Source organism: Chaetodon trifascialis, chromosome 14 (genome assembly GCF_039877785.1).
Source record: "Chaetodon trifascialis isolate fChaTrf1 chromosome 14, fChaTrf1.hap1, whole genome shotgun sequence".
Lineage (NCBI taxonomy): Eukaryota > Metazoa > Chordata > Actinopteri > Chaetodontiformes > Chaetodontidae > Chaetodon > Chaetodon trifascialis.
Window position 1 is genome coordinate 19307501 of NC_092069.1, and position 17907 is coordinate 19325407.

General features: G+C 44.5%; 2 protein-coding genes across 6 annotated transcripts in view; one reads left to right on the plus strand and one right to left on the minus strand.

Moving 5' to 3' along the window:
- The window catches only part of LOC139341856 (ankyrin repeat domain-containing protein 34C), a 3718-nt gene extending 295 nt beyond the window's left edge, over window positions 1-3423 (plus strand). Inside the window, exons 2-4 of the mRNA XM_070978578.1 lie at window positions 484-666; window positions 1314-1530; window positions 2564-3423. Coding sequence (XP_070834679.1) covers window positions 484-666; window positions 1314-1530; window positions 2564-3423 — 1260 coding nt within the window. The remainder of the gene's footprint in view (window positions 1-483; window positions 667-1313; window positions 1531-2563) is intronic.
- A 1021-nt stretch (window positions 3424-4444) lies between these two features.
- Window positions 4445-17907, minus strand: part of LOC139342112 (single-stranded DNA-binding protein 3) — a 40604-nt gene continuing 27141 nt past the window's right edge. Inside the window, exons 6-18 of one of the 5 annotated variants that reach the window (XM_070979039.1) lie at window positions 16218-16301; window positions 14906-14965; window positions 14054-14120; window positions 13032-13096; window positions 12206-12267; window positions 11564-11609; window positions 11114-11149; window positions 10974-11028; window positions 10682-10752; window positions 10184-10262; window positions 9884-9912; window positions 9630-9731; window positions 4445-7496 (exon numbers count right to left, since the gene is read on the minus strand). In XM_070979039.1, the coding sequence (XP_070835140.1) occupies window positions 7467-7496; window positions 9630-9731; window positions 9884-9912; window positions 10184-10262; window positions 10682-10752; window positions 10974-11028; window positions 11114-11149; window positions 11564-11609; window positions 12206-12267; window positions 13032-13096; window positions 14054-14120; window positions 14906-14965; window positions 16218-16301 (786 nt within the window). In that variant the 3' untranslated portion in view covers window positions 4445-7466. The remainder of the gene's footprint in view (window positions 7497-9629; window positions 9732-9883; window positions 9913-10183; window positions 10263-10681; window positions 10753-10973; window positions 11029-11113; window positions 11150-11563; window positions 11610-12205; window positions 12268-13031; window positions 13097-14053; window positions 14121-14905; window positions 14966-16217; window positions 16302-17907) is intronic. The other 4 variants (XM_070979037.1, XM_070979036.1, XM_070979040.1 and 1 more) reach the window with 4 other exon arrangements.

Consider the following 17907-nt stretch of genomic DNA (forward strand, 5'->3'; position numbering starts at 1 on the left):
TAAAGTTCAACAGTATATTGATTTTGATGTATTGCTAATGCATAATAAAAGGCTACCTGCAGTAGGAGAGGTGTAAGGTACTTTTAATGCATAGCAAACAGGTTCCTGATGCTTCCACCTGGGCTTGTGTCCCCCATCCTCTTACCAAAGTGTTTGTGAATGTTTTGTAGCTGTAGAACACAACACAGTGTGCTCTGAGGCGAGATACAATATTGATTAGATGGAGGGATGTGCAGTAGACTAACTGTGTCATTAAATGCATTCTCGCTCGAGAGCCAGAACACAAATGATCAGATAAGATCTCACCGGGATGTGAGATGAAAGTGTGATCATAAACTAATTACATGTAATATTAACAAGAAAAAATGTGTCTGAATACACGACTGAGCTCTCCGACGGGCACCTCAACGGGCCATCAAGGCTTCATGGGATGAAAAACTTCTTGAGTGGTCATCTTCTATCAGTCCTCCTCTGTACAATCAGGCAGATCCAAACGCTCAGGACCGGGCGGGACGCACTGCTCTGATGTACGCCTGCATGGAGCGCGCAGGAGCCCAGGTGGCGTCCACCCTGCTGGCGGCAGGAGCCGACCCCAGCATGGAGGACTACTCCGGAGCCTCGGCGCTGGTGTACGCCATCAATGCACAGCACCAGCCGACGCTGAAGGTCAGCTCGGAGTGGAAAAGAATGATCCAAGGCCGTCTCGATCAATACATTTGATTCCTCTTCATAATGATGTATAATGATGTGTCCGTCTAGCGGTGGTGGAGGAGGTATTCAGATCCTTTTCCTCAGTTAAAGTACAAACATCACAGTGGAAAAATGTAAAAGTCAAACTCCAGCTAAATAGAAGGATTATTCATGATTTTTTTGATGATGTGTTAGGAGTGTTTTAATGTTGAGGTACGTCAAGCTGAAGCTGATTTTAACACATTTATATACGTTTGGACATTTTAATCTACAACAACGTGACATAATTTATAATATGATTTCAGGATTTTTATGCAAAATCTTAAGTCTACTGTCAAATGAATGAAAAGTGGAGTAAAAAGTGCAATATTTCACTTAAAAATGTTGTAGAGTAAAAGCATGAAATATAAAGCAGCATAAAATTATCCAATTTTTCAACCTTTTCAGTGTCAAAGTTTTAGTTCCTCACAGCGTTTTAAAAGCTTTTCCTTCCTTAAGATGTAGAGGAAACGCTGCATCTTTTTAAATGATCCTCGTGGATGAAGAGTTTACAGTGCAGACACTGAATATCACCCCAGCCTGATCAAATTCAATCAATACCTCACCTGCTCCGTGTACCTCAGGTGCTGATGGATGCCTGCCAGGCCAGGGGTCGTGACATCATCATCATCGCCACCGAGATGAGTGCGAACGGAGGCCCGGTGACCAGACGTTACCTGAATGTTCCTCCATCCCCTGACACCTCACCGGTGTCCTGCATGTCCCCGTCTGACATCGTCCTCAAGACAGGCTCACCCAACTCCCCCGAGGGAGAAAACATCTTCAACTTCAGAGGAATGAGTGAGCGAATGTTGACAGGTTTCAACTGCAGGTTGAGGACTGTAGTGTTGTTATGCAGTGAACATTATTGGTTATTGGTTTTCAGAAAAAATCCTCAAAATTCTCTGATTCCAGTTTCTTTAATGTGGATATTTTCTGGTTTCTTCACTCCTTTAACACAATACATTGAATATCTTTGGGATGTGGACAAAACAAGACATTTGAGGACGTCGTCTTGGACTTTGAGAAACACTGATCTCATCATTTTTACATCACGGTGATATACTGGGTCTTAACAATAGGTCCGTGTAATATGCAGGTTGCCTGGCTGGGCCTCCTCCATGTTGAGACCAGCTCTGCTCCTCCTGGATAGAGCAGAGCTGTGTTTAACAAAGGCAAGTCTAGACAGATGAGAACAAATTCCTGGTGGTTGAAATCATTAGCTGAGCGCTCATTCCGGAGGAGACGAGATGAAAATGTGTTACCGAAGCTAACTCTGGTGGTGCGTTGCAATGAAAGAAGCAACGTGTCTTCTCCTACTCAGGAACTGCCACTTAATTCACATAGTAGAAATGAAGATGAGTGTCATTAAACGAGGTTAGATTAGGGTGTATTTATGACGCTCTAACAACTGTGACTCAAGAGTATGAATCAACTTAAAAACTGAGCACAACAAACATATGTATGTGTTTTCAGCCATGCTATGTTGGATGGTCCAATATCTTGATTCAGGCTGAAGTATCTAAAAAATTAACAGACGGATTGCCACAAAACTGATAAAGATTGAGGCTTGCTTAGAACTAGTGTGTGCATTCAAGTCAATTTTATTTATAGAGTCTCAAATTAGCCTCATGGAGCTTTACTGTTTGCACAGCCTCTATCGGAGCCTTGATTTGGACAAGGAAAAGGCCTGTAACTGGTTAAAAAAAAAGAGGAAGAACCCTCAGGAGGACAATCCCAGACATGCTCAATGCAATGGGAGACACACAGTTGTCGTCCATCACTTCCATATGTGTGTGTTTCACTCATTGTTTGTCTTGTTAACCTCCATCAGGCAAAAGAGGAAGCAGCAGCGGCAGCAGCAGCAGCAGACTTCCCTCCTTTGAGCTGAGTCCGTTGAGCCAGTGCAGCAGTCCACCGCCCAGGCACAGACTGCTATCTGAGCCGTGGCTGGCCATCCACAACCTGGCCTGTCTGAACCGGGCTTACGAGGAGGGCATGAGGGAGAGGAGCCAGCAGGAGGAGGAAGGCAGAGAGGATTCACGGCAGGAGGGAGGAGGGACGGAAGATGAGGAGGGAGAGGATGAGGTGCTTTGTTTCCATCGGTCCAGGATGGAGGAGAGGACGGAGAGCAGGGTTCAAAGAAGGGATAGCAGACATGGAGGAGAGAATTACAACAGCTGCCATGGGGAGGTTCTTCAGAGGGCGTCTCTGTCAGTCCTCTCCCTCACTGAGACGAGCTCGTCTCAGGCAACGCCAAGACGGCTGGTCCCCAGGAGGTGTTTGACTCCCGGAGGGTCAACGTCGGACAAAGTGACCCCAAAAAGTGACAAGCTTCCTGCCTGCCTGTCTCCTCACTCCCACCTCCGCAGGAACACCCTCCCCTCTGTCATGGTGGTTCCTCCTCTGCTTCACCTCCCTCCTTTAGTCAACCAATCAGACTCCCACCTCCAGGTTCCACCTTTCAAAAGCAGGAGCATGGTGTTTCTGCCACACCCGCCCAGCTCCTCTCCACCCTCCTCCTCCTCATCCAGAGCATCTGTGAGACCGGCATTACTGCCTCCGCTGCCGCTCGCCTCCTCTGTCGCCTCCCTGGTCGCTCCTCCTGCCTCCTGCTGCAGCGAGAGGAGCTGGAAGTCACGGCGTCGCCATTCAGTGCAGCTCGAACAGATCGGAGGAGGAGGAACCATTTAGGGCTGCGAGCACCTTCATGCCTCCACAATGTGGTTCTCTGAGATGAGAACATTTCAAGCAGCCTGAACGTGGATTCGTTCACTAGTTAAGTAAAACATCCAGTTGAATCCTCTTTCACCTTTACAAACTTTGAAAGCACAAAGCCTCACAATTCAACTGTGTAAACCATTTTTAAGATCGCAGTATAACTACAAAAAAACTGTGTTGAAACTGGAATTAAAAAACAAGAAAAAAAACATGCAGATGTCTTCTAATATTCTGATGTTTTGATAGTCAAGAGTTCCTTTACACAAGAGATCAGGATCATGAAGAGCTGAACTGATTAGCTGATGAATCTGCAAGTTCATCAACAGAGAACTAATTGGTAACATTTTTGAAGGTCAAACGGGGAAAAAAGGAAAAAATGTACAAATTTCTAAAATGTGAATATTTGTTGTTTTTTTCATCATCTTTGACAGGAAGTTGAATATATTCTGTACAAACTTGTGATGGGCATTTTATTTTGCTTTTTTTCTGACATTCTGAAATTCACCAAGTGATTATATATTGAACCAGTCAGGAAAATAATCACTACTTTGCACAACAGATATTTTATGCTCGTTTTTTTCCTCTACAGATCAGCAAAAATATTCTTGTAACAGCCTTAAACAAACAAAAGCAGAACAATAAAGGTTTATCATGAAAAAAAAAAGCTTTAACCAAATCAATAACATCACAGCGTTTAATCCAGCTGCTCCAACCTTTTCGAATCGTGACCCTTTATAACCAAACTACGCCTGCAGAAGCCTCTTCAGCTGTCAATCAAATGTTGTTGTTTTCTGTCAGTAAAAAAAAAGCTTTTTCTTCCATGTTAACATTTCTCAATCAGATTTGTCTTGTGACACACTGCTGTCACTCGTATTCTCAGGATACAGAGTAATGAATGAAGCGATCATTTCCAGGAACTGGAACATCCAAAAAGCTACAGACAGCAGTTTGGCTGAGGTGATGTCATGAGGAGTCAGCGAAAGAAGTGCGTGTTCATGGCAAAAGGAGTGAAGTCATTTTATTTGTTTTTAATATGTATCTACAACAAGGGGGACACAGGCAAAAACGACTGACAACTTGATGAAAATTAAAACAAAACCCAAAAAAAAAGGGGAAAAAAAGAATTACATTTATTATCAATGCAGTTTTCCCACCTTTTTTTCCAATAAGCAACATTTTTTTCGTCTAAAGAAACTTTACAATATAAAGAAACATACGAAGAAGGAACCTCTTATTTTACTACACGAGACATTTAGGATCTGAAACTACCCTAAGATGAGATACAAAGCAACTCCCCAAGGACAGACTGCCTCATATTCAATACTGCTTTGTCATCAAGAGGAAAAATGAGGAACTGAACAGAAAAATCTTTACTCCCCTCAACAAAAAAAAAAATCCTCTTAACCCTCCCTAACCCCTGAATGTTACAGTATTATACATCAGCACAATAGAAATACAGAAATGATCAACGTTGTGACGGCTTTACTTACAGGACAGAAAGATAGAGAGAAGTTCGACTGCATTTTATACAACAGTATTTCAAAGTACAGGGGAGGAAACGCCTGTTCCCGCACTCTCTCTACCTCCTCTCAGCAATAAGAACAAATCTGTCCGCTAGGTTTTTTTCTCTTTACTTTCCCAAAAACATTTTCTCCCGCCCCATTTTAAATAGATTAAAAAAAAAAAAAATCCTTCATAGCAAAGTCTGTTCTCTGGTCCCTGGTGTGCTGGATTGAGAGACAGTGTCCTGTGTGCCCTGCTTTCGGCCTGTGTCGAGAGGGTGGGAGCTGAGATGCAGCGCGTCGGAGGCGACTTTTATTTTGAAAAAAGCTGGCCGCGTTCTGCTCTGCTCTGCTCTTGCCCGTCAAAAGCGGCTTTTTGGCCACCTCGCTTGCAATTTTTCCAAGAACAGCTGCGGAGGACGAGAATCACGTTTGAGACTTCTGAAGGAAATGTGTGTGACAGTGAGTTAGCTAAAAGGCGTTCAAACACGCTTTAAAAACCCCCCTCCCTCGTCCTGTCAGACCCCCTGACGCCGCAGCTCTGATGCACAGGGAAGCCCCACGTTCGTCCGTGATGAGAAGAAACAGCGTAATAGTCTATAGCAGCTCCAGTTTCTGTTTCTCATCATTCAAATCATTTCTGAGTAAAAGACACACCATCTGAACAAACACACACAGTTGCCCCGAATCAGCATGTTTCTGATCAACTGCTGTTGTGATCTGAAAATATCAAAACATGTCAATGATATCAAAATGCATTTTACAGTATTTACAAAAAAAAAAAAATCAAGGAGATGGAGAGTTGTACAAAAAAAAAATCAGAGAGGAGGAGGAGGGGGGGGTGCGAGTGACTGTGTGTCGATGCTGGCCTGTTGGAAGGGGGAGAAAAGGGGGAGAAGGACGGAGAATTTCTTCTTCAGGGTGAGCAAAGAGAGGGAGGCCACTCGCTACAGTCAGCAGAGCAACGCTGCCCTGCTTTGCTCCGACATTAAAACACCAGGGATCCGATCAGCAGAGAGACAGGAGTCCTTTGACCAGAAGCGACCGCGCAGAGGGACAACACGCAAAAACGTCTGCCAGCTAAAACGACCGGTGGGCAAAAGCAAATTTCCCTAAAGCGCGAACATACATCACAGTGTGTTGACGACTCATCGGCAAACAAGGACGACCCCCGCTGACGACCGGTCAGCAGAGACGGCAACGCAGCCTGCGAACATGTGGAGAGCGAGCCGTAACCGAGGCGGGCAGCAGCGGAAGCAGGAGGAGCGGGGTCAAAACGGTGGACACCTTAAAGCACCTTTGGGGCTCGGGTGGAGGGTCTGACGGTGTCAGACGGAGAGGACGAGACGCTGCTGACTGGATCTTCATATTTACACAGTTGCTACTAGTTCTGCAGTTAGCGAAAAAAAAAACAAAAAAAAAACAGGGATAACACTTAAAGAAAATAACAATGATTCAAAAGACAAATTTAAAGTACATAAATAAATAGAGCCGTGCATTCCACTGCATGGGAGCGACTAACAACAGGAGCCACGTCTTCTTCCGGGTTGGATTACTGAGCGAGAAGTTAAAAATTTGAGATAAAAAACAAAAAACAAAAAAAAGGGCCGATCAGTACCGTGATGGATAAAATCTTACCTGCAGGGGGCAGTGCGCTCACACGGAGCCACATGCTACACAGCAAATACTTAGTGATCTGTGTGCACATACGCTGTCTTCATCATAATAATGTGCCCTTAGAAACAACAGAAATTAGAACCTAAATCTTAAAATGATCATAACAATAGCATTAATAACAATAATACAATAATAAAAAATAGCAATGATACAATACATACACACACACACACAAAAAAAAAAAATTCACTGATCATCACAACACCTCTGTTAAAAATGTACACACAGAGAGAACAATGTGGAGGGGGGGGGGACCCTCAACTGAATCCGTGGGGAGGAACGACAACAAAAAAAAGTGACGATGAAAGTGTTTAAAAAGTCCGGAGTCGTGCTTGAGAAGCTTGCAGGCAGCTGCTGAAAGACCCAACAGTGTGTCCTCAGGGGAGGGCTGTGGTACCCAGTGTCCTCTCCCGCTTCCTCTCTGTTTGTCCTCCTTCCCTCGCTCATTGTCTAGAACCTGACAGGAAGCCAGGGAGGCCGGGGCCGGAGTCAGAGAGGAGGCTCTTCCTGTTGCTCTGTGACTGCTTCCTATTCAGACCGGTGGCCATCTTGCATGCTCCAGGAGGGCCCGTCTTAATTAGAGTCCCAGCATGCTCAAGGGCTGTCCCAGAAGGCTGTGTGGCCATAGAAGGGGTGGGGGAGACAGCGGATCCCATTTGGGGGGAGGGTGTGGGAGCAGAGGGTGTGTGTGTGAGGAGGGGAGGTGGTCCAATCCAAGGTGAGGTAAGGATCGAATTGAAGACAAAAAAAAAAAAAAAAAAAAAAAAATCAGGTGCAGGGGTACAAAAATAGGAGAGAAAAATAAACAAAATACAAAAAAAGGGAAAAAAAATAAAATCACACACTCATCGTCATGTTGGGTGAATACTGAAAAGAGAGAGAGGGGGAAGGGGGGAGGAGGGCACAGATGAGTGGATATGTCACTGACAACATTTAAACACCAGAGGGCGCTCAAACCCAGCCCTGCAAAGCTCGAGGAGGCACAGACTTCAGGGTCCAGGCAGGCTCCAATGCACCTGACTCAAGCAATCAATACAGCGATCATTGAGGCATATTTCTGATGCCTGGGGCTGGGAGCTCAACCTCAACACCTTTAACACAAAAACTGTGAAAAAAGTACAAGAAGCCCGCTTATTTTTTTGCATTTAAATCCTAAATTTAGACCAATTAGGCAAAGACTGTACAACTGTTTGTGTTTTGGTATTGGCGTCAACGTATTTCACATATTTCTAATGATTCCCAGCCCTGCTGCTGATTGCTTGAATCGGGGTATTAGGGCTCGACTTTAATTCCTGTGCCCCCCGTGGCTCTCCAGGCCGAGGGTGAGAGACTGTCACAGTCGTTACACAATGCAAGGAACAGAACCCCCCCCCCCCACCTGTTGTGCAACAGAAAACTCGACTGATATCGTGGCTAAAAATTTCAAATTCCCCAATTTCTCTTGTATTTACCCTTAAATGCAACACATAAACACGATGTGGTATTCACGTCTATCTCCCAGTCACTGATACAGAGGGTATACAATGAATTTCTCAGTGATTAGTGAGCGGCTTCAATGCAAGCAGAACATCAGATCTTCTCCACAGCCCTGTTTCTATGATTGATGGTGATTTTATAAAATGATCACGCTGTTGTGCTCTTCAGGAAAAATGTGGCATGTTTTGCATTTCAAATTTATAGCGCTGCATCCCAAATAATGACAGTATACAGACTTTGTGTTTGGAAGTAAGAGTGCTGCACTTCAAACAGTTCAGCTCAGCGTCTGCTAACAGAGACCTGGTCTGGAAACGGCGTTGAATCGGGCTATTTGGGTCTGACTGTGTGTATAATACTGCAATCAGCTTTGATCATGTGGTTTGTCATAATCTTCACAGCAATAAGTTGGAGTATTGAGGTGCAGGGAGAACAGCTGTTCTTCTTGACTGTGGGTGCTGGTTAATTGCTGGTGCAGGTGGGTCTCTCTCTGTGTCTGAACTGTATTTTGGTCTGGGTGTTATCATTCACAGACCTATAGAGGGCTGCAGGGATGATGTGTTTTTGAAGGCCAAACCAAAATTCAGCATTGCCCCGACTCCCTCGACAAAAAGCTCACAGACTTTTTCCATTGGATTTTTATATTATTGCAGGAAAGAAGCTCTGTGGGTTTGTTCAGCAGGATAATCTTCACAGATGAACCCCACATTTTGCATCTCTGAAGCGTCACCAGAAGCAAAAAGCTAATGTAACTGCACTCATGCGACACCAAACCGCACACACTTTGCTAAAAATCAATAAATCTACAAATTGGAAAGTTTAACATACATTAGTTCGCAAGGGAGCGAGTATTAACACAACGAGGTTGTGAACTGGTGAGTATTTGAGCTTCTGTGTCCAGCGTGAGGACGTTTACTGTCCCTGATGACCTCTGTAGTCTCATTTAGCCACTTGTTAGCAACCCCCTTTTTTAAGACACGTAAAAGCTTAAAAATTCACAAATGGGTTTTTTTTCTGATTTATTTTAATCACTGACCTTATTTCAGAAACATTTTTTAAAAGAAAAAAAATCTGACTCTTAGACAAGGGAAGCAGAACAATGCTAACTCATTTCAGGGTTTTAGGACTCATTCCTGCACCACTCTATGCAGACGGGGTCTGAGTGTCTCTTTTTTTAGACTCACTTTGCTGGTTTTCCACCAGTTTGTGACAAATTGGGCCTAAGATTCTGGATCTGTGAAGACCTCGACTTCAAACTTTTGTAACTATTGCACGTCTCTGAGCATCTATTTGATGCCTGATAAACAAAACAGGGCCTTGAATAAATAAGTGTCAGTTTAAAAGAGCTCAAATAATGTGTTATAGAAACCAATACAGCTAAAAAAACAAAAGAATTTAAAACAGGGACTCAAAGATCAATACTGAAAGTCAGGCCAACTCTCTGCTTGCATTCTTCCACTGGTTTATGTCAGGACGTCAAGGGTAACTGTTAAGGGACATGAGATGTGATTCACTGGCTCTACTTACACTTTCGCTTTGGAATGGGTTCAAGAAGTTTCCGCCCATTTCGCCGTCATCTCTCGGCGTTCCTGGAGGGTTGTTCATGCCCCCCATGTTATTCGGGGAGCTCTGTGGGAGGAGAGGGCAAAAAAAACACCACCTGATGAGACTGCTCGTTGTAAACGGCATCATTAAAAGGATAAAGATTCTAAATAAATGTTTTATTTACGAGAAAACTCAGCAAACAAGGGGAGTTTATCGAGAATTGGATTTTTACTCACCTTTGGCAACCCATCCATATCCCCAGACCCTGAGGACGGGAGAGGAGAGAAGTAGCTCAATTACTTTTTAAGGTGAGCTTAGTCCAAAATAAAGCACTGTTTTAATACAAGAAGTCTCTCAGTGACTTCTGAGTCACCTCTCGGACTCTTTAAACACGGCAAACTTTTGCACGTTCCTGCACAAAACCACGCAGCCTTGTCGCTTAAATAATCCTCATATTCTACCATTTACCATCTTTATTGCTGTGCACCCACATACGAGGCAGAAACCGGATTCTGATTGGCTGTGTTTACACCCACCTAGTGATCCGTTCATGTGGTGTGGCTCCATCGCTCCCATCGCTCCCATCGGCCCGTCAGGCCCAGGTCCCATGGGAAACTGGCGAAATGATACAGAGCGAGCCTTTAAAAGGACTGCACAACATTATTTCTCACATTTGACCTCCTCGATACAACTGTGGCCTTTTCAGCTCGAGGTGAAGCGGCAGAGGTTATTTAATTCGTTCTTCCTGGTTCATTTCCATTCGTTTCTTATTGAGCTCAGTGTGGCGGCATTATGTTTCTCTAATGCTGAGTTGTACTGGTGCCCAGTGATGTGGTTATAAACCCTGTTTGAGCTGGATTCATTTTTGTAGGTTGTGTAATTTTAATCATTACAACAACATCCATAATTTAAAAGCCAGAGTCAATCTGCAGCATCTGAAACTGTTACAAGCCCAGAAAGTTAAACCTTTAAAATAACATCGCCGGGCTTTTAGAGGAATAACGATGTGAAATGAAATCCTGTGAGAGACTCACGTTGGGTCTGTTGCCTCCCGGTCCGATCGGATTCATCATTGTATAGATGTTTTCACTGGAGTTAGTCGAGTCTGAGGAAGTACATGAGTTACATAATATTAGAGAGAATCACTAATAATAAAGATTTTAATAAATAATGACATAAATACTGAAACATGACGATGAGAAGAGTCAAACTAATAGTGTTTGATTGGTGAGGGGACACATTCATGCTTGTTTAGTGAGGAAAGATGGGAGACACATCTATTTCTGACACGAGCGTTAGTGCCGGGGACATAGTTAGGTGACGCACCACCTGGGCTGGGCATGATGGGAGTTCCAGGGGGACCTCCTCCGCCTGGAGGACCCTGGGGAACAAACGAGAGAGAGAGAGGTTAAAATTACGCTCATGAAGAACAACAATAAAAAGCAGAGCGGCTGATTTTAACTCACCACGTAGTTCCCTGGAGATGAGGAGGAGTAGGCTATCTGCAGGGGGAGAGAGGAAGCAGATTATCAGATGTGAGGGTCAGAGGATGCTGCATGTGAGTCTATACCGGGTGGACAAAATAAGGGGAACGCTTTACGATGCAATAAAATCCATAAACAGCTTCTAACTGTTCAGACTGCAGGGAGGGTATGTTTTTGTTGTCATGTGAAAATCCCTTCAGGGAAACTATCAAAGTATCCCTCCATAAAAGTGACACTGCGGCTGATATTTGTGGAACAACACAACGAAGTTCCCAGCATTTCACCAGAGCTACATCAGCACCTCTGAGCCGCCGAACGAAGCCGAACATCGTGACGTGTGTGTTTTGCACAAAGCGTGAACACTGTTTCCTCTTTCTTTGCTCACCACCTACGCGTGGTCACATGTGTTAAGGTCAAGGGTTTCTGACTCACAGAGTTAGCATTGGGTCCTGGCCAAGGCCCTCTTCCTCCGGGACCCCTGAGGCAAAGAGAGAAAGAAGGAAGAGAAGAATAAAGGGGAGAGAGAAAAAATGCAGGGACAGGTGAAAATGGTGGGAAGAGAAAGGAAACATAAATAATTCGTAGAGGATAAAGCAAAGGCAGAGTTTAACCTGCACAGAGACACTGATGAAGAATCACTGTGCAAGAACATGATCATTTGCTAATCCTTTTTGACACATGAAAACAGCACAAAGACAATATATTTAATGTTTCATCTCATCAAATTCATTGTAAATATCTGCTTATTGTGAATTTGATAGTTGTGGAACGCTCCAAAAACACCTGTTTGGATCATTCCACAGGTGAACAGGTTGATTGGTAACAGGTGAGAGTATCACGATTGGTTATGAAAGAGGCATCCTGGAAAGGCTCAGTCTTTCACGAGCGAGGTTCACCACTTCGTGAACACACGATTAAATTAAGGACATTACTATATGAGCTCAGGAACGCTTTGTTAAATTGTTGTTGGTAAACACAGTTTGTGTGCATCCTTGTTTTTTTTTACTTTTCACACAAAACATCAAAACCTTTTTTTTTTTTTTTTAATCTGACGGATGAGATATTTGAACTTACATGTTCATCCCTGGCATGGGGCCGCCCATGGAGTTGGGAGGAGGTCTCATACCTCCATAATTCTGGAAGACAAAACGGTAAAAACAAACAGTGCTGTAAGCTGGCTGGTATTCACTGGTACTTCTACCTGTTACTCTTCGGTGTACTGCGAGTAATTCTTGTCTCACAGGCTGCTGGTGCTCTTCTCTCCCCACCAAAACTGCATTACCCACGGGGCACTATGTGAAGCTCACCTGCCTGCCTTTCTCCGTTGGCGGCGACTTTCTAAGTAGCATTATATGAACCTTACAACAAAGCTGGCTCTGCTCCAGAGGGGCACTAAGAGAAACGAGGCAGACGACGACCCGGCGGAGCTTTCATTGCACCACACGCTAAAGCTGGTGGACACAGTCAATTATGGTTTACTCTAGCAAATGAAACGGCTGTCCCCTTGGTTAAATAAATGTGTGTCGTGAGCATCAGCAATATTTCCTTTTATCTTTTAGTCATTGTAGAAACTCAGAATGTAATGCGTAATGATTTGCTGAGGCTGGCCAACACACACACACACACACACGCACACACACACACGCACACGCACGCACACACACGCACACACACGCACACACACGCACACACACGCGGCAACATGAGAATAAGTTGAGGTACTGGTGAGGCTACAGAAGAAACAGCTCGATGGAGAGTCATTTAAACTTCATAAGAACATATCAAAGTGCTCAGTCTGATTAAAGTTTAGTTACATTAATGAAATGTATGTGTGTGTGTGTGTGTGTGTGTGTGTGTGTGTGTGTGTGTGTGTGTGTGTGCGTGCGTGCGAATATCATACCTGTGGGCCCATGGCCATTCCTCGAGGAGGGTTCATCCTCATTGGTCCACCCATGTTAGGATGTCCTGTAAGAGCCACAGAGTCAGACGCTGACGCTCATGTAAATCCACATATGGTTCGTCTCTTAAAGTCAGGAATTAAGACCTGCCACAGACAACCCTTCATCCTAATCTCATTAGCTGTGGCCCTCTGGGCCCCTGAAGCTGTAATCTGCAGCTAAAATCACCACAGACCCCCCTTCCTGAGCCAGACACACACACAAATGAGGATTCAGTCCAGTTTTTTGGGTGGATTTTTCTCCCTGAAAATACTTTTTCGTTAATTGATTTGTCAACTGAGGGAAAATTCATCAAAGACTTAGAACAAATAATTATCCACTGTATGTAATGCATCAAACAAAACTCACAAATTTGTATTTTCTCGCTTCTCCAAAATGAGAGTTTGCAGCTTTTCTGCAGCTCTTCTCATTATTTGAACATCTTGTTTGTTTATTTTTTTTTGTTCACACAGACTTTGGAAGGCCACCTCTCGTACTCTGGGACCCTGTGACGGGCCTTTATGCCTATTCAAGGTTTTGGCAGGATTCAATTAATAATAATTAGAATGAATACATTTTTAATTCCACATAAAAAACAATTTAATACTGGTTTCACATTCAAACCGACCAAAGCATGAAAAGCATCAAAATCATGAGTAATTTACCAAGTGCATGGACCAATTGATACTTATTTTATTATTTCACATTATTGCCAGTATTTCCAGGTGTATATAACAATAATTAGTGATAATCAATCATCAAACAGAACCTGGACTTGGATAGGTGGTCTGACATCAGCGCTGCTGACACCCTGTTATTTTCTGACATCTTATAGACTAAAAAAGTAATTGTTAAGTAGAAGTCGATAAAGGTTACAGCCCTGGAGTCATCATTTATCATAGACATATCATCTGCTTTACAAACTGAACTCATTTCATCAGGAGGAACCTCAGAATTTAGAGGACGAGAGCTGTCCCGGTCTCACCTTGCGGTCTTGTCGGGTCCAAACTGTTTGGCAGGAGAGGCTGAGATCCAGGGATTCCTCCCGGAGGCTGAGAGGAGAGCGGACACGGAGACACATTAAAACTCGCTGTCGGCAACACAGAAACAAAACTATGACTGTACTGAAGGACTGTCTGAGCTTCTATTGAGATTCTTCAATGAAGCTTTGATTGTCATCACCCTGAAAAAGCAAAAAATCCTAAAATAAAATCTTCAGTTCGAATAAAGCGATGAATCGGATTCAGTGAGGTCGATTTAAAATGTTTCCAAACTGCTGATGGAGTGAATACAGGTACGCAATACTTTTTCTTTTGCAATTAGCTTCTTTTAATACTGAGATTGTTCTTACTGTGGTTGTGTTAATGTATTTAACGGTGCTGTTAGATCCCTGCTAGACTGCCCTGTTATCACCGGCACGCGCCTCCCTTTATGTTCAGTAAGCAGGAAAGCAAACTGTTCTTTGACCTCAATGAAAATGCTGTTTTTGAAAAGCTAAACGGTGACAAACATGATCTCAAGCATTCATTACCTGAACTTTGGAAATGACTACGTTTATTTTTTCCCACTAAATTTTGACTTTTGGGCTTTTCAACGCTCTGGACATACTGGAAATTGAATCACAGGGGTTGAAAACAATCCCACGCAGCCACCGCTGGCATCTAACGCTGCCAACAGCATAATATTAATAATATCAGTGTGGACTAATCTTTATCTGCAACAGAAATGTAGAAATCCCGGCTTTAAACAGAATGAATACATGCAAAAAAGCTTTGGCCCATCAGGTGCAGCCCTACAAAAAAAGTGAGTAAGAAATGGCAAAAAGCTGCTCAAGTACCTGATTTGGCATTCGGAGTGAGGGGCGCGGTCCACCTGGATACCGTGGTGACATGAAAGGCTGTGGAGTAGAAATGGAGGAAAGAAGGGGGGAAAAAAAGAGGGAAACGTGGGGAAAAGAGGGACACAGAGAAAACCACATTTTCATTATTGATAAATCCGAGAGCACTCAAAGAGGGGAAGCACCGAGGACACACAGATGGACACGGTGTGGTCGGAGGATGGAGGGTGACACTGAAAGACTGCGAATTCATCAACACATCCGCCTGGAAACATAAAAAACACGCTGCAGCCAGAGCCTGCGTTTAATGAATTTTAACAATACCTGCTTATACGCACACTCAAAGCGTGGATTCAGGTGTGTGCGTGTGTGTACAGGTTAATGTGTGTGTATGTGCGTGTACAGACGGCGCTCACACAGCTTCCCTGCACACCCTGCCTGCTCTCGCTGTGGTGTAAGCTGATTCGGCCTGTGGTCTGCCTGGCGTTGTTAGAGACACCTCAGGCCAACAACACCGTCCAAAACCTTAGAGGAAGCATGTCCACACTCTCTCGCACACAAGACGGAAACCAGAAACCACAAGAATGAAGAGCCGGGCTGCCGCAGTTAATGGGCGAAGGCTAGCTTTACCTCCACAGTGTCATCTGTAGCTACTGTTCTGGATAAGTGTTGAAACACACGCTGAGTGAGAATGAAAGTTTTTTAAGCCTCGAAACATTGAGGACGCTCCTATCTAGTTAGCAGCGCGAGTAGCTTAAAGCTCTGAACATCCTATATGTGAGCTGAGTGGCTGTACATGTGTGCCCATGTGTTTTGTACGTATATGTGACGTGTCCATAGTGCCCGTCCTCTGTTTTATTTATAAGGTGCAAGAACATGTAAGCAGAGTGGAGGAGAGTGTGCGTTTGTGCATGTGTGTGTGTTAAGAGTGGAGGAGCAGATAAGTGTGCAACCCCCCACAAGCTGCTCCGGGGGTGGGGCAAGGAGTGAATTATTCATCCCACACGGGGACAGCCGACTCTGGGCCTCGGCGAGGAGCGGGCCCTGCTGCATCTGGATTCTCGGCTTTAATGAAAGGAGTTGCAGGCTGGAGGGGGGTGACATCTACGAGGAGTTAGCCAGAGCAAAAGTAGAGCTAACGGGGCTCGAGGGTAGGAGGAGGAGGAGGAGGAGGAGGAGGAGAAGAAAAGTGTGCGAGTGGTGAATGGAAAGAAAAAGAGGGGGTGTGTGTGTGTGGGCGAGGGGGGGTGGGGAGGGATTTAGAGGGAATGAAAGAGAGAGGGGTGTTTGAGAGAAAGTGTTTGCGTCTTACCTGGCCATGGGGTCCCATCATGGGGTTGCTGGGGTTGTGTGGGGGGGGCTGTGCGTGGGGGGACTGCTGAGAGCCGGGTGGTCCCTTTAAGAAAGAAGAGCGATATCAGAGAGGGGAGGGGCCAAAAGGGGGGGGGGGGTTTACACCTGGAGGAATTACCCGGATCAAAATCATAAGAAAGGGGAAGACGAGAAAAGGGGGGAGTCATTCGGGAGTCTTTAGGTTGAGGAGGAAGAAGAGGGGCAGGGGGTGATGGATAAAGCTGGGCAGATTCTTTAAGGTCTGCAGTCAGAGGAGGTACTGCTTAAAAAAAAACACAATCAAAAGCCAAAGATTTTCCAGGAAAACAGTTTCAGTTTGCCTCCGAGTCCAACACAAGCCAACAGAAATCTTTATTAAGCATCATCATTTTGCTGGACGGCCTCAAGATGTGTGGCTACACCGATAGATGATCCTCGGGACCCCTCAGGTCAGAGGACAACCTGTAGATCTCCTCTCTACCACATGGGGGCAGTGTTGCCAAAGGCTCGCTGCAACAGGACAGGCAGCAGCAGCAGCAGCAGCAGCAGCAGCAGCAGCAGCAGCAGCAGCAGCAGGACAGGCACCAGAGGCAACTTCAAACCACACAGATGACACAGACAAAACAAGTTAAAGTCAGGAGTGTTTCCTGCTCATTGTAAGCCAACGAACCCCTGAACACAACCAAAGAAGCCCCCCAGCTTCCCCGACACACTGCTGTGTTACTGCTGACATTTCACCCCAAGAAAAGGGGTTAACGACCCCTAATAAATAACTCATTATGCAACAGCATCTTCCTCCATGCATCCGTCTTCGGGATGGGGGACACGGGCTGCTTGGTGAGTTTGGGGGTATATTTACCTTCAGTTAGCCAGAAGCACGTATCTACATCTGAAGCTGCATAGAAACGTATCAGTTTGTCTCAAAAGGCTTCAATAAATAAGCAAGAAGAGGAACAAACCAATGCAAGAAAGTCCAATCACCCACATCTCTCACAGGCACTGCAGCGTGAGTAAGGCTGGACGCTGAATGTTTGGTAGCGTGTGTGTCCACAGCGCAGAGCACTGAAAACTGTTAATTACCACAAACCTGCTGGAACTAATGACTATTTTCATTACTGATCAATCTGCCGATCATTCTCCTGAATAACCTACTGATGGTTTGCTCCATAAAACCTTAGAAAAAGTAAAAAATGTCCATCACAACTTCCCAGAGCCCGAGGTCAAAACACAAAGATATTCAGCGGGTTAAAAAAAAAGTAGCAAATACTCGAATCTGAGAAGCTGAAACCATCACATATTTGGCATTTTTGCTTTAAAGGCACGATTTATTGATTATCAAAATAGCGACCGGTGGATTGACTCACTGATTAATCAGCTAATCTTTGCCGCTCTAATCTGGTCTGATTCATAATAAAGATTAACCGATCGCACCGATGCGCCAACCATTTCTCTCCAGCTCAGGGTGTTTACTGCTGCTGGTTGCTGATCTGATATCAGTGCTCTCTTTTCCCCTAAATTTAAAAGCTGTACACCAAACTGTGAGGAACAGAGCTGTTTGAAATAATGTTAACGATTACAGCAAAACCTCACGACGACAGAACAAAGAAACTGTTTTTAGTGTCGATCGATCGTGTCAGAGGAAGGTCAGCATCTGCCCTGATGCTGACTTG